The 13,961-nt window shown below is 42.6% G+C and overlaps 1 protein-coding gene across 7 annotated transcripts in view; it reads right to left on the bottom strand.

The window, feature by feature from the left end:
• The window catches only part of LOC128904508 (cohesin subunit SA-2-like), a 65,227-nt gene that overhangs the window by 7,676 nt on the left and 43,590 nt on the right, over positions 1–13,961 (bottom strand). For 6 of the 7 annotated variants that reach the window (XM_054188954.1, XM_054188956.1, XM_054188959.1 and 3 more), the window contains 9 exons: positions 13,648–13,724; positions 12,581–12,668; positions 11,464–11,541; positions 9,486–9,578; positions 8,654–8,822; positions 3,956–4,107; positions 3,019–3,120; positions 1,553–1,707; positions 1,328–1,456 (listed from right to left, as the gene is read on the bottom strand). In XM_054188954.1, the coding sequence (XP_054044929.1) occupies positions 1,328–1,456; positions 1,553–1,707; positions 3,019–3,120; positions 3,956–4,107; positions 8,654–8,822; positions 9,486–9,578; positions 11,464–11,541; positions 12,581–12,668; positions 13,648–13,724 (1,043 nt within the window). The remainder of the gene's footprint in view (positions 1–1,327; positions 1,457–1,552; positions 1,708–3,018; positions 3,121–3,955; positions 4,108–8,653; positions 8,823–9,485; positions 9,579–11,463; positions 11,542–12,580; positions 12,669–13,647; positions 13,725–13,961) is intronic. The other variant, XM_054188955.1, reaches the window with a different exon arrangement.

Below are 13,961 nucleotides of genomic sequence, written 5' to 3'. Positions count from 1 at the left end.
CATAGATCTCAAATATGGTCTCCGAGAAAAATGCAAGAACAGAAAGGGAAGTTATCACTACCCATAGATCATCCATTTTAGATTTACCAGGGGTTGCAATCAGTATATGTCAAATATTTTTTTTTTTCTGTATTTTGCATTTTGGGTTTGAATCCATTCCTTTAAACATAGTGTCTGGGCAGCTGGCAATTATTAATAAATTATATTTGTCATGTAAAGCAATAGGAAAGTAGACATTTTACCACTCTTGACCCTTATTATATAAAAACTGGTTGATGTTCCCCGTGGAAGTTAACCTCCAATTTAAGACAAAGTGACACAGGAGCAAACCAGTTACACAGAGCACAGCAAGATGTAGCTGTTGGGGTGTGTTTCCGTTTCTGCTGACGACTTCTCCAAAGCGTAACTTTTCCTGTCAGGTACTGGAGTGATTTTCTCAGAAATTCAAAAAGACAGATGTGTCTTGATGTCTTACGTTCCTATGTCTCCATATATGCTCCCAGGAAAATTAAAATAGCTGTTATGTATTTTGCAATAGTTTTTACCATATCTGTAAATAGAAGACTGAAATGCAGAGATCCAGATCCCAAATAAGCAGCAAATAAAAGGAAGGTCAAATAGAAGGAAGAGCGTTACTTCCTTCCCAAAAATGACTGGAGTCGAAGTAGGTGAAGGTGGCAGTAAGAGACATAATCATACATCTCTCTGTTCAGATGCATAATGTCCCATGATGCCAAAACAAGGCTATTACTCTTACATTATTAAATGTAAATATTTAAACCACTGCAAAACACAGGGGCCCAACTGGATCAGGGCATATTTCCCTGTAAATAGCAAATTCTTGAATTTAAAATCTCCGTTATGAACAGTGTCATGTGTGTTTCTATTCCAAATATATTCCACGAACTCATGTAATTCTGTCCTGAAGCTATGGAATTAGCTTCCAAAATGATCTGGGCATTACCTCTTCCTCAATCTTTTCTGCTTTACTTTTCTGTTCAGAAAGGCATTCCTGGCACTCCGCTAGCCAGTCAAGTTGCAAACCTCTTCCACCTAGTTAACATTGTCTTTCCCTTAGAAGAATTGCCACATGTGGCCACAACTGTATCTGAAAAAGATCTAGAATGCACATACAATCTGAAATAACGACTACTACAAAATTCAGCGAGTGTTTCTCAAACTAACAGCCTCAGGGGCAGATTGATTTCAAAAGTTCTCTGAAAAGCCCTTGAGCAACTTCTGCAACAGCGAAGGTCAAGTGTCCCGTGTATCCCACAGAGATACACAGTTTGTGTTTTGTGTATGACTGTACAAGAACTTAACTTACACTAGTCTTTTGTCAGGCTTTAGCAGCTTGTTGGAAAATTCACTGATGATTAACAGAAAGCTCAAGTTAGGAGGCAAGCATTTTCCGTCTACTCCAGTAGCCCCTTGAAAAGCAAATTCAATCCCTTCCCTGTTGGAAGAAAAAAATAGAGAGAGAACAGAGCAATAAAACAGACAACTAACAAAAACAATGACCATGGACTAAGTGATGTTACGTGGCACATACTTGTGTATCATAGCTACAGATTCTCTAGATTTCACCTGGTCCCAGCCAAATGTTAGTGAAAAGCGACGGGCAAGTTCTTTCATATTTGTGAAGGAAGCAGAGGAGAAGTCCACGCCACTACTGCTGTCTTGGCTTTCTGCATGTCTCTGAAACAGCTGCAAAAGAGGTCTCAGATAAGCAACCATATGTAACCCCACAGGCAAACAAAGCGCCAGGAGGACACAGAGACACGCACAGCAAGCAACACTTCGCTTACACGGACAGAAGCCTTACAAAAGAGCAGGTAAGTTATGTGCCTCAGAAGGACACGACTGGAACGACGACAATGAACTGACACAAAGGACACCGTTGTGCTTACAAACTAAAAATAAATAAATAAATAAATAAATGATGTGCATACACAGAGAACTGATTCCTGAAGACGATGCCTCCACTGACCCCATCTCCTGCTGGGACTTCTGAATCGAGCTCAAGAGGCCTAATTTGCCTGAGAGGATTTCAGAATATCAGAATGCAGATATAAAGCAGTAAGTTTGGCAGCGGCAGAGTCCAATTTCTGAGAGTGAGACTGGGTCAAAAGCAAGTCTTGAGCCAAATTAACTATGTTTTGGGGTTTTTTTCCTGACAGAACATGGAGGTAGCTTGTTGCCTTCAACTCTCAAGGTCAAGCAAAGGCCAAAAAGGGCCTGTTGTCTATGTGATACCTAAACTCAAAGTCCTGACTGTGTCAGCAGAATGTATGTAGCCAAATACTGCTTAGCCTCATCTAAGCTCAGATTTCAGGGGCTAGTTCACAGATCTAAGCCCCTGGCAATGTGTGTGAAATAAGCAAAGCTCATATATCAGCACCCCCTGGGAGGAGTCTGTCCTGTGGCTTACAGCACAACTCCAAGCCAGAAGCAGCTCTGGTCATGGGCAGAGCCGGCAAAAGCAGCTGCTAAAATAGCGAACTGGCCCCATCAGTCAGCAGCTGCAAGCCCCAGCAACTGAGAGCCTTCAGAAGAGCTGCACCCCACTTTCTTCCAGAAGAAAATACTGAAAATACTGGGGATTAGAGCTGGCCAGCCGCAGACGCGCGTGTGGTTCCTCAAATTCAATAGGAATTGAGGTAGTCCATAAAACACAGAATAATATCCTTAACCTTTTTAAGGTTAAGACACCTACAATGTCCCAAGAAACACTCTGTAATCTCACATCAATCTTAATATGCTGTACTTTTGAAGGTTAAAAACAAGACCAAAAACCGTGCACAAAATTGAATTTTAAAACATATATAATGATTAGAAAGGTGTTTTAATTATGACATGCAAAACCAACATACACATAGAAAGTGCAGTCAAGGAAACAATTTCTTCTACTGGGTGTTTTAACGAATTTGAATAATTATGGCAAGGTAGGTAAAAGATTCCAATATGAATACAGCTGTCATAAAAGCCCCCAGCCTCTTGCTTTAATCTTAACCTTACCTGCTGCAGACAGAGAATCAGCGTCTTGGCACTCTGAATTTTGTTATTGTGCCTGGTCCTGCTTAACGTTTCTTTAATTATGTCTCCAAAATCATTGTAGGTCTATTAACAGCAAGAAAACACATGAGAATTATCATTCCCCTTCTTTAGCACGGGGAGTACAGAAACACATTATTCTGTTCATGTCACACAAGAAATTCATAAAACACTCTAAATATCAGAACACTCAAGCTAAAAGACGAAAACTACCTATTATTTCATAGGTAAAGCAATGGTACACTCCTTTAAGAGTAATTTAAGGATTAAAGCTCCACTGAAATTGTTAAGCGTTTATAACAAAAGAACAAAGCCTACTGAGGAGAGAAATAGAGAGTTTTCGGTATTTAACCAATGCTTGCCTTAGGCCCAATGAAGTAAAGAACAAGATCCATATTCAGGTATTTCCAAAGTGCTGCTAGTTGACTCGAGGTAACTGCCCTCTCTGTGCTGTTCTCGGCCCTCCTGAAACCCACTTTGGAGTGGCTGAAGCTCTCCCAGGTGTCTAAATACCGGGACCCATATGAAATCTTGTCCATCTGCATATGGACTGTGCGAGCCGTATGAAGTAAGTTAACCGCTTCAATGTCAGGATCTCTATAGTTAAAACACTCTCCCAGCCGTAAACTGCTTCTCTGCAAAGGCCTCTCTGGAGCAGCCGAGGAGCAGATGTTCAGACAGGCTCTACTCAATTTTCAGTTACTTTGTCTGCAGTGAGGTACCTTTGCAGAGCCAAAAGGAGAGCCTTGTCCGACTCTTGCTTGATTTTAGAGCCCTTTTGTGATTATACAAGGATTCTGAGCCGTAAGACTATTAACCCCACATCTTTCACAAACACTGGAGTCACTTTCGAAAAAGTAAAATGTACTGATAGGCAAGGCAACTTCATCCAAAACATTACCTTCACATAATGCTTATAGATCTCAGCAGCCGCAGTCATCTCTACCACATTATACACTATTAACTTGCAATATGCTGCAAGAAGACTCCGCTTTTTGTGCAAGTCGTCAAGTTTGCAACTTTCATCCTGTCTCTCCTCCTCTTCTGTCAGGTCTAGGGAAACAAAAGCATTGAAGCTTTGTTCTACTACTTTATTCCAGATAGCTCAATTTTAATGACCAACTTGCATCCAAATAGCACAGACTCAGCTGTTCAGTCAACAAACTAAGCAACAGATGCTAGCGCTCATTCCGGTGTGTATCAGAAAACACAGGGTTATTTCCATTTCAAAGCTTGCAGCTGATGACAGTGAAAATGAGTTATTTGCAATCTTCTACTCTGATCTTCATAGGGCCTTTGCATTTCTACTAGTCAGAAGCTCCTTGTACAACACTGCTCACAGCTACAGAACAGAAGCAAACAGAGCGCAGAATAAAAGGCACAAAACACGCCAAATGGAAGAGACCGGACAAACTGCAACCACATTTTTTTTTGTTAGAATGACACAGAAGCTAGAAAACCATCACAGAACTCATCAGAAACCCTACAAAAGTTGCCCATACACAGTCAACAAAAGATGAGTTCAGGTGAAACTCCAAGTGGTTATCAACAAGAGTGAAAAACAAAAGTAATTTCATATCATTAAGAACATAATAGGTCTCTGGAAAATGGGTTAATGACTAGCTGGATAACTTGTGGAAAAGAGATACTCTTAAGAGTCTTCCAACACAGCTATGAAGGTGCTTGGGGAGAACTTCTTGTAGCAGGAGAGCTTGAGATACAATCTTTCCTGCTACGAACGTAATCTACAACTGCCAAAAGGCTTCAGTCTTTGACCTATAATTTTGATGTGGACTGTTTGCGCTTCTAGCATGACTGTGGGCCCATAAACAAACATAAGGCAAGTGACTGATCAGAATTATCTGCAAATTAGAGTTAAAACTAAAATGGAGCAGCTGCCAGCTGTGCACAAAGACAAGCACACTCACTGCATGACAGAATCACTCATTGAGGAAGGAATCTGCAATGGGATGACAGGGATCCTTTGTGGGGAGGACAGAGAAATTGAAAGCATCATACAAAATGGGTCTGAAACAGTTCTCAGGCCATCTAACCCAAAACAGGATCAATTTTATCAGTTTCAGATACATAACATATACAATCTGAAACATAACCTGCTTCAAAAACTCCCACAACTAGGATACTACAACCTACTTAAGCCATCTTTTCTGTTGTATCTCTACCTTTACTAATAATGATTCTCTTCTACGATCTCCCTTGTTGCAATTCTTGCATTTACACTGTGACCTGTAGAAGTGTGATGCCCAAAACGGGACACAGAACTCCATCTGAACAGCTGCGGGACAAGAGTTTGACACAGTAATCTAGAGCAATGCTTGGTTTTTCAAAGCACGGCACTTGAACTCAGCCTCAAAACCACAATGAGCTAACAATCTATTTTCAAAACACTCCCAAAAGAAACCAGCCTTCACAACAACAGCCTCAATATGGCATCTGAATGTGCTCACAAAAGGCAACCAAGCAATAAGTACATAGATGGCTCTGTACATTAGGGAGTGTTTTGATTGTATAGAGCTAGATTCCAGTGATGATAAAGTCGAGTGTTTATGGGTAAGGGTGAAGGGGAAGGCAAAAAAGGGAGATTTTGTGCTGGGAGTATGCTATAGACCACCCAACCAGGATGAGGAGACAGATGAAGTATTCTGTAAGTGGCTGGCTGAAGTCTCGCAATCGCCAGCCCTTGTTCTGGTTGGGGACTTCAACCTGCCGGGTATCTGCTGGAAATACAACACAGCAGAGAGCAGGCAGGCTAGGAGGTTCCTCGAGTGCATGGAAGATAACTTCCTGGCACAACTGGTGGGCGGGCCTACCAGGGGAAGTGCCTCGCTAGACCTCTGTTCACAAACAGAGAAGGACTAGTGGGAGATGTGGTGGTCAGAGGCCATCTTGGGTCTAGTGATCATGAAATGGCCAAGTTTTCAATTCGTAGTGATGTAAGGAGGGGGGTTAACAAAACCTCCACCTTGGACTTCCAAAGGGCGGACTTTAGCCTGTTCAGAACACTGGTTGAAAGAGTCCCTTGGGAGATAGTCCTGAAGGGCAAAGGGGTCCAGGAAGGCTGGACGCTCTTCAAGAAGGAAGTCTTAAAGGCCCAGGAGCAGGCTGTCCCCAAATGTCACAAGATTAAAGGGTGGGGAACATGGCCAGCCTGGATGAATAAGGAACTTTTGATGGGACTTAGGAATAAAAGGAGGGTTTACCACCTTTGGAAGAAGGGACAGGCAACTCAGGAGGAGTACAGAGATCTCGTTAGGTTATACAGAGAAAAATTAGGAAGGCAAAAGCCCAGCTGGAGCTCAATTTGGCCACTAACATTAAGGACAACAAAAAAAGCTTTTATAAATACATCAACAAAAAGAGAGCCAGGGAGAATCTCCATCCCTTACTGGATGCAGGGGGGAAGGTTGCAACCAAGGACGAGGAGAAGGCTGAGATACTTAATGCCTTCTTTGCCTCCATCTTCAATAGTCAGACCAGCTATCCCCAGGGTGTTGAGCCTCCTGAGCTGGAAGATAAGGATGGAGAGCAGAACAACCCACCCATAATCCACGAGGAAGTAGTCAATGATCTGCTTCTGCACCCGGACACACATAAGTCTATGGGGCCGGATGGGATTCACCCAAGAGTACTCAGGGAGCTGGCGGGAGAGCTCACCAAGCCTCTCTCCATCATTTATCAACAATCCTGGTCAACAGGGGAGGTACCAGATGACTGGAGGGTGGCTAATGTGACGCCCATCTACAAGAAGGGGCGGAAGGAGGATCTGGGGAACTACAGACCTATCAGCCTGACCTCGGTACCAGGAAAGATCATGGAGAGGATCATCTTGAGTGAGCTCTCACGGCAAGTGTAGGGCAGCCAAGGGATCAGGGCCAGCCGGCATGGGTTTAGGAAAGGGAGGTCCTGCTTAACCAACCTGATCTCTTTCTATGACCATGTGACCCGCCTTCTGGATGCAGGGAAGGCTGTGGACGTTGTCTGTCTGGACTTCGGTAAGGCCTTTGACACCGTCCCCCATAGCATTCTCCTGGAGAAGCTGGCAAATCATGGCATAGACAAGTGTACTCTTTGCTGGGTTAAAAACTGGCTGGATGGTCATGCCCAGAGAGTTGTGATTAATGGGGTGAAATCCTCTTGGCGGCCGGTCACCAGTGGTGTCCCTCAGGGCTCAGTTTTGGGGCCAGTTTTGTTTAATATCTTGATCAATGATCTGGATGAGGGGATTGAGTGCACCCTCAGTAAGTTTGCGGGTGACACCAAACTAGGTGGGAGTGTTGATCTGCTTGAGGGTAGGAAGGCTCTACAGAGGGACCTGGACAGGCTGGATCAATGGGCCAAGGCCAACTGTATGAGGTTTAATAAGGCCAAGTGCCGGGTCCTGCATTTCGGCCACAACAACCCCAAGCAACGCTACAGGCTTGGGGAAGAGTGGCTGGAGAGCTGCCCAGCAGAAAAGGACCTGGGGGTGCTGGTGGAGCCAGCTTAACATGAGCCAGCAGTGTGCCCAGGTGGCCAAGAAGGCCAACAGCATCCTGGCCTGTATGAAGAATAGCGTGGCCAGCAGGAGTAGGGAAGTGATGGTGCCTCTGTACTCGGCACTGGTGAGGCCTCACCTCGAGTACTGTGTTCAGTTCTGGGCCCCTCTGTACAAGAGGGACATTGAAGTGCTGGAGCGTGTCCAGAGGAGAGCTACCAGGCTGGTGAGGGGTCTGGAGACCAGGTCATAAGAGGAGAGGCTGAGGGAGCTGGGCATGTTTAGCTTGGAGAAGAGGAGGCTGAGGGGAGACCTCATTGCCCTCTACAACTACCTGAAAGGAGGCTGGAGAGAGGTGGGTGTTGGCCTCTTCTCCCAGGTGAATAATGACAGGACCAGAGGAAATGGTGTGAAGTTGCGGCAGGGGAGGTTTAGATTAGATATTAGGAAGAATTACTTTACTGAAAGAGTGGTCAGGCACTGGAACAGCCTGCCCAGGGAGGTGGTTGAGTCACCATCCCTAGAGGTATTTAAGAAACGTCTAGATTTGGCACTTCAGGGCATGCTCTAGTGGCAGAGATTGTAGGGTTGGGTTTTTTTGTGTGTGTGTATGGTTGGACTCAATGATCTCAAAGGTCCTTTCCAACCATGAAGATTCTATGATAGATATTTCCCACTAAATCTGCCCTGCACCCCACAAATCAAGATCCACTAGTCCCTTACTCTGATGGCTCAGAAGTGTCCATGCATTGACAGAGTCACACTGTAACACTACAAGGCTCTACCACCATCACCTGTACCACCAAAGACAGACTACCAAGTACTTTTACATTCTCACCCATCCCTGCATTACATCAGCCCTTTTCATCCTACAAATAAACTGGCAGCTGCTTCCTGTGGTTGATCCACAGTGGATACAGATCAGTGAACAACAGGTCAGCCACTTTGTTTGTAAAGGGGCCCAAGCCAAAAAAAAAAACAAAACAAAAAACCAAAAACCAAACACAAAAAAAAAGACCAGTCCCTTTTCCTGATACGTTCAGTGCAGATGACAAATGACAGCAAAAGTGGTAGATTGTTGCTCCAGTGATGAGGACGTCTAACCTTTGCTTTCATCTTCTTCCTCCATGAAAACATGTTCCTGGATAAACAAAAGCAGTTTTTCCTGAAGTGGCGTGCTAGGAAGATAATTTAGAAGTCCGACTGCTTCTTCATTATTATTTGAATCCTGATGACTCAAAATCAGCAACCAGTCACAGAGTATCATGAATGCCTGTATCAAGCAAAGCCAAAGAAGGATTTAGAGACCATGTTACTTTTCATGCCAACTCTACTTTGCCTCTCCATCAAATACCACAAGTCACAATGTGGCTTCTGTAGCACTTCTTCCTTGCAAGCTGAAGATTTCTGTTTGCCCCAACGTGTGATAAAATGCCACAGCTAAGCCCTTCCAGAACTTGTATATACTGTATCCTAAGGTACAAGTATCACACGTGAACGCCACCTAAAGATTTTCAAACTTCCATAGGAAGGAAGAACAGCTTTATTATGCTAGAATATCTCCCCTTTAACACATGAATCATTGGAGAATTTCTCCACTTTTTTTATTTTTTAAATAATATTCATAGCAAGGCATCAATAAAGCAATGATAGGAACCGGTACACTCATCAGTCTAATCAGAAAACACAATGATTATCAACTGGCAAATTGAGTCATTCAGATTCAGGCCTTGTTTCTGCAGATGGACCCATGCAGACACATACCTATGCTCAATTAAAGCACCAACTTTTGTTAGTTAATTCTCTGCTAGTTATTTCTCTGCTAGGAGAGAAAAAATAGCGAAAAATCAGTAGAAATACTAGTATGAAAAGAAAGGTGGGCATTTAAAAGGAGGACTGCGCATGAATGCCAGTCAAGTGACAGAGAAACACAAACCTTTTCTCTTACATCTTTTTCCTTATGGTGGAGGAAGCACATGCAAATCTGACAGAAACGTCTCAGCTCTCTTCCTAGTGCAAAAAGAGTCTCCTAAAAACATATTTAGGAAAAGTGACAGGACAAATATGTTAGGGACTATAATTCAAAGAGAATTACAGAACAAACAATACTTAGATCTTTATTCCACTGATATTATTCATTTAAGATAGCACAGTTGATGACATTAGGAAAGAAGCTGACATCTCACAGTAGCTACACCTTACTAGCCACGAACAACTTTAAAATCATGTCTTGTTTTCAGGCACAGTGCCGGGGATAGGAAGGTCAATCCATAAAATTATATACTCCCCCACACACTTTGGTGCAGAAATGTGACAAATACTAGTAGGACATGTGCATCTGTCACACTTGCTGAGGCCAGTCATATTCAGCGAGTGACAAACTCTTTGTTTCTCCATCTGTAGGATGGGCAGTTCTAATAGCATGTATTCCCTTATTCACTTCAGCTTATCCTTATAAAGCAGTGATAATGATTTCCACTTGAGATATGCAAGTAGAGTCATAAAAACTCTGGTCCATCCCACCTAATTCTCAATGTGAATTACCTTCTGGAGTTGCTCATTTCTCTCCCTCTATTGACTACAGATGGAATGCAGTTTAACTATGCTGCTAAGTTTGGCAGTCAGACACTTAGACACCTCTATTTGTTAAGATTAATCCAGCAAGAGAGACTATTTGATTTGCCCAGCCACATAAAAAGACTTTCTGATCCTTCACCAGGTCCCAGCTGTTGCACTGCACTGAGCTTTGAGCAGCCAATAGAAGAGGAATGCCCTTAGAGGAGGGCTGGATTTCATGCTATGCAATTGTACCTTTATAAGAAAGGGGATCCATCACGGGGCACGCTGAGTTTCTTCTCAGCAGAGGGGGAGGCAAAACATTGCCTTAACACTATCTTTAACGCAGTCCTAGAGCTGCTGTCCAGGAAATGTTCTTTTTTGCTCTTGGAACTTCTCTCTCTGCCAACATCCAGATTTGGCCCTGCAGAGTGGGCCGTAACATTGTGCTTCCAATCAAAATCTGTTCCCATACGAAAGGCCAAATTAAAAAATGTGCTGCCCCATTATCAGTCAAGCTAACCACGTCTGGACTGAAAGGCAGAACATATTAGAGCAGTGAGACATGTGGACATCCACACAGGAATGGCACAGGACGGGAATAGATAGTGAATCAGTCACCAAATGGGTAAGCTAGCATTTCTCAAAACAAATGTCCATGTCAGCGTCCTGTTCCATACACACAGGAGCACCAGGGGAAGGCGACAGAATGACAGAAGTAGCAGCACTAGGTGTAGTCAGAAACCACCATAAAGAGGAGCTGCTCAGGAACACATTCACTTGTGAACCAAAGCGTAAGAGTTTCCCTCTCTGGTGTCTTAAACTAGACGGTCTTCTGAAATACCTGGCACAGCTTGGCACTATATAAAAACAATTAAAAAGTAAGTAGTCAGCTGATGAGAAAATTACCAGTTTCCTCAAAATTTCTGCCAGAAATATAGAAGTAAAACAAGACAATAAAAAACAAAACAAAGCAATAGGAATTCCTGGATTTTTCGCCGAATATTCTTTGTTGCTTAAAAGAAGAAAACAACAAACTGTTTGGCAGTGGAACAGGTTCCTTATCTCCATCAAGCCCCAGGAATTCAATGCACATGTTTTGCAGTAAAAATAGAGGTGAACCATTGTTCACTTCTTCTCTTGCAAACTGAAAAAGCATAGACACTTTAAAAAAAAAAAAAAAAAAAAAGAGGGCACAACAGAGAGAAAATGCCTCAACTCAATTTGATTTCCTCAAGAAAATACCCAAATTATATTTTTGAGAAAGCTTGGTTTTTTCTGGCGATCTGAAAACAGAAAAGCAATTTAAACTTCTAGAAGCACAACCCCGGGTTTCAAAATTATGTGGAGTGGCCAACCTTGGGAGGATTTTCTGAAATTGCAGCTAGTTGCCACAGGAGAGAAAAATATGTGCACTGGAGAGCTGGCAGGATCATCTGCAAATAAAAACACGTGTCCTTTATTTACATGAAAGGCTCAACAGCAAAAAGCTTAGGACTAAACAAAGCATCCAAGCCTGAATTCTGCATGCTGCTTGCATGACCATTTCTGCACTGTGAAGTATTTAGGCCCTCAAAAATAAACATAATAGGTTTATATACAAGCAAACATTGCCTCCAGAGAAACTTCATTACCAAGGTGCTGCCTCTGCAGAACTCTGATTTCTTGATGAGTTCAATGGAAAGTAACCACATACTAAAAAGGGTGTTCGCAGAGGCTAACTTTAGCCTAGCTTCTTAGGATTTTTCTGCAGTCTTTTGTGAAAGGCAGACTCCTCCAGAGGGCAATTCAGAGCAGAAGCCAAACGTTGGTGCTCTGATGCTCCACCTAAAGGAGTCCAGCTCTACCCACTGGCTGCAGGCTCTCTCTACCCAGCTAAATTTCATTCCTTTGCAAATAACCTCAAGTTCTCTCCCAAAAATGGAGGTTAATTAACATTCAAGACTACTAAAGTACTTCACCTTGTAATAAGGATCCTTGCAAGGATATACCTGCATTTTGGCATGGCCAATGTTTGATTTGAAGCAACCAGACAACTAAAAGGCTGCAGTTGAGAGAGAAAACTGGTAACTATAAATCATTTTCACCAAGAGTCAGTCCTCAAGCAACAGGTCCAAAGTATTCCAATTTCTGGTTACATGCAATCTATAAGGGGCTCCTCACAGTCAGAACAATTTCATGTGTACTGAAAGCAAAACTGTGCAATCAATGGGACATACTGAGCATGACAAAGGATCAATCCAGATGTCAGATGATTACTCTACCATAGCTTTGGAGAATCTCCAAAATAAAAGAATCCATGGCATGAATTTACCGATTCCAATAATGTTATACCAAAGACAGCCTCAGTTTCCCAGATCGAGAAACAGTATCTTCCTGTCTCATATGACATGGATATATAAGATTATTTAATATTTCCTAATTTTCCTGCTTTCAACAAGAAAACCTCTTTAATGTTAAATATTAACAGCTCACCAAAACAGGCAAACTCCCATGTTCCGTTTCAAACACCAGCAACCTTAAAGTCTTGTCATACAGATTCCACTTGGTGAGATTATGGGCACTGCAAGTGAAAAAGAAGCAATAATGATACGCTAAGCAAAAAATGAAATCTAACCTGATGAAACAAGTTAAATGTATTCTATTTTTGCCTACATCGGATGTACAGCAAGAACTTTAAACAATTACTAACTCTAAGGGGAGAAAAAATGAAATTCAGTTTTTATGATCTAACACTGCAACCTTTATAGTCCATAGCTTTACAGTCTGCATTTCTACCACAAAACTGCAGTGTCACGAGAAGGGGAAAAAGAAGCTTGAGCTCTGTACCTTTTCCTATACTCTATCCACACTCTCCAAAAGGTGCCCAAAGAGGTCTAAAGAACAGTTTCCCCACCCTGCTTTAAAAGAGTGTTTCTAATACTCTTCCGTGCTCACAGCTTAACATTAGACTTCTCTTTGCAAAACCAGAGCAGCCCTAGCATGCAGGATAGGTACAAGACACGTTGAGAAGGCGACCCAATTCCCCCACCGTCTAAAATCTTACATGACAATTCACTTGGTGAACAATCCCTGGAGAAGCAAGCTTTTGAGAAATCCATCTTTTAATAAAAGAAGATCAAATACACAAACAAACATAGCAGATTACATCTGCTAGGAAAAAAGACTACATTCACTATGCCCCCTTCAGACTGACCACCAGTCTTGACAGGACGGCAGTGCAAAAGCATCCAGCTAGGAGGGAGGCACCACAGCAAGGATCTCTGTGTCCACTCTCACATCCTAACTCTGCAGCACACGTTTCTCAGCCACATTAGAACTGATGCTCCAACCTCAAAAACGAGTCCAAAGAGAACTCCTTATCTAAGAGCACAGTTCTGTTAAGAAGAAACTAAACCTTGCAGCACCTCTCATAGGTGCTCATTTCATTCTCTTGTGAAAAATCTTATTAAGCCCAACACACAAGAGCAATGCTCACTTTACATCTGCTAAGTCAACACTTAAGTATATGAGAAAGTACATTGCATAAATAAACATCTCACTTATGAAAAGCTGCTACTCTTCTCAAAGCAGAGTGCATCCGGGAAATTTCTCCTGCATCCGTACAAAATCCTTCTTCCTAAATTATGCAAATTTGGGAAAAAGAAAGGAATTAGCCAGTGTGGGGCAAGGTAACTGCTGTTCTCTTCCCAACCAACCCACAGGCTTGAATTACTCTCCTCCACCCCTCCCCAGTCCCTTCACCTTCAACTGTGCTACTCATGTCTTCCTCTCCAGAAAAAGAAAACAACACGTTGACTGCACAGAAATTCTGTATAAAGCAATGTCCTTGTCACTAATAAACACATGGCAGCCT

Source organism: Rissa tridactyla, chromosome 1 (assembly GCF_028500815.1).
Source record: "Rissa tridactyla isolate bRisTri1 chromosome 1, bRisTri1.patW.cur.20221130, whole genome shotgun sequence".
Classification (NCBI taxonomy): Eukaryota; Metazoa; Chordata; class Aves; order Charadriiformes; family Laridae; genus Rissa; species Rissa tridactyla.
Note: the sequence above shows the minus strand (reverse complement) of the source record. Positions and strands in the feature narration are given on the sequence as shown.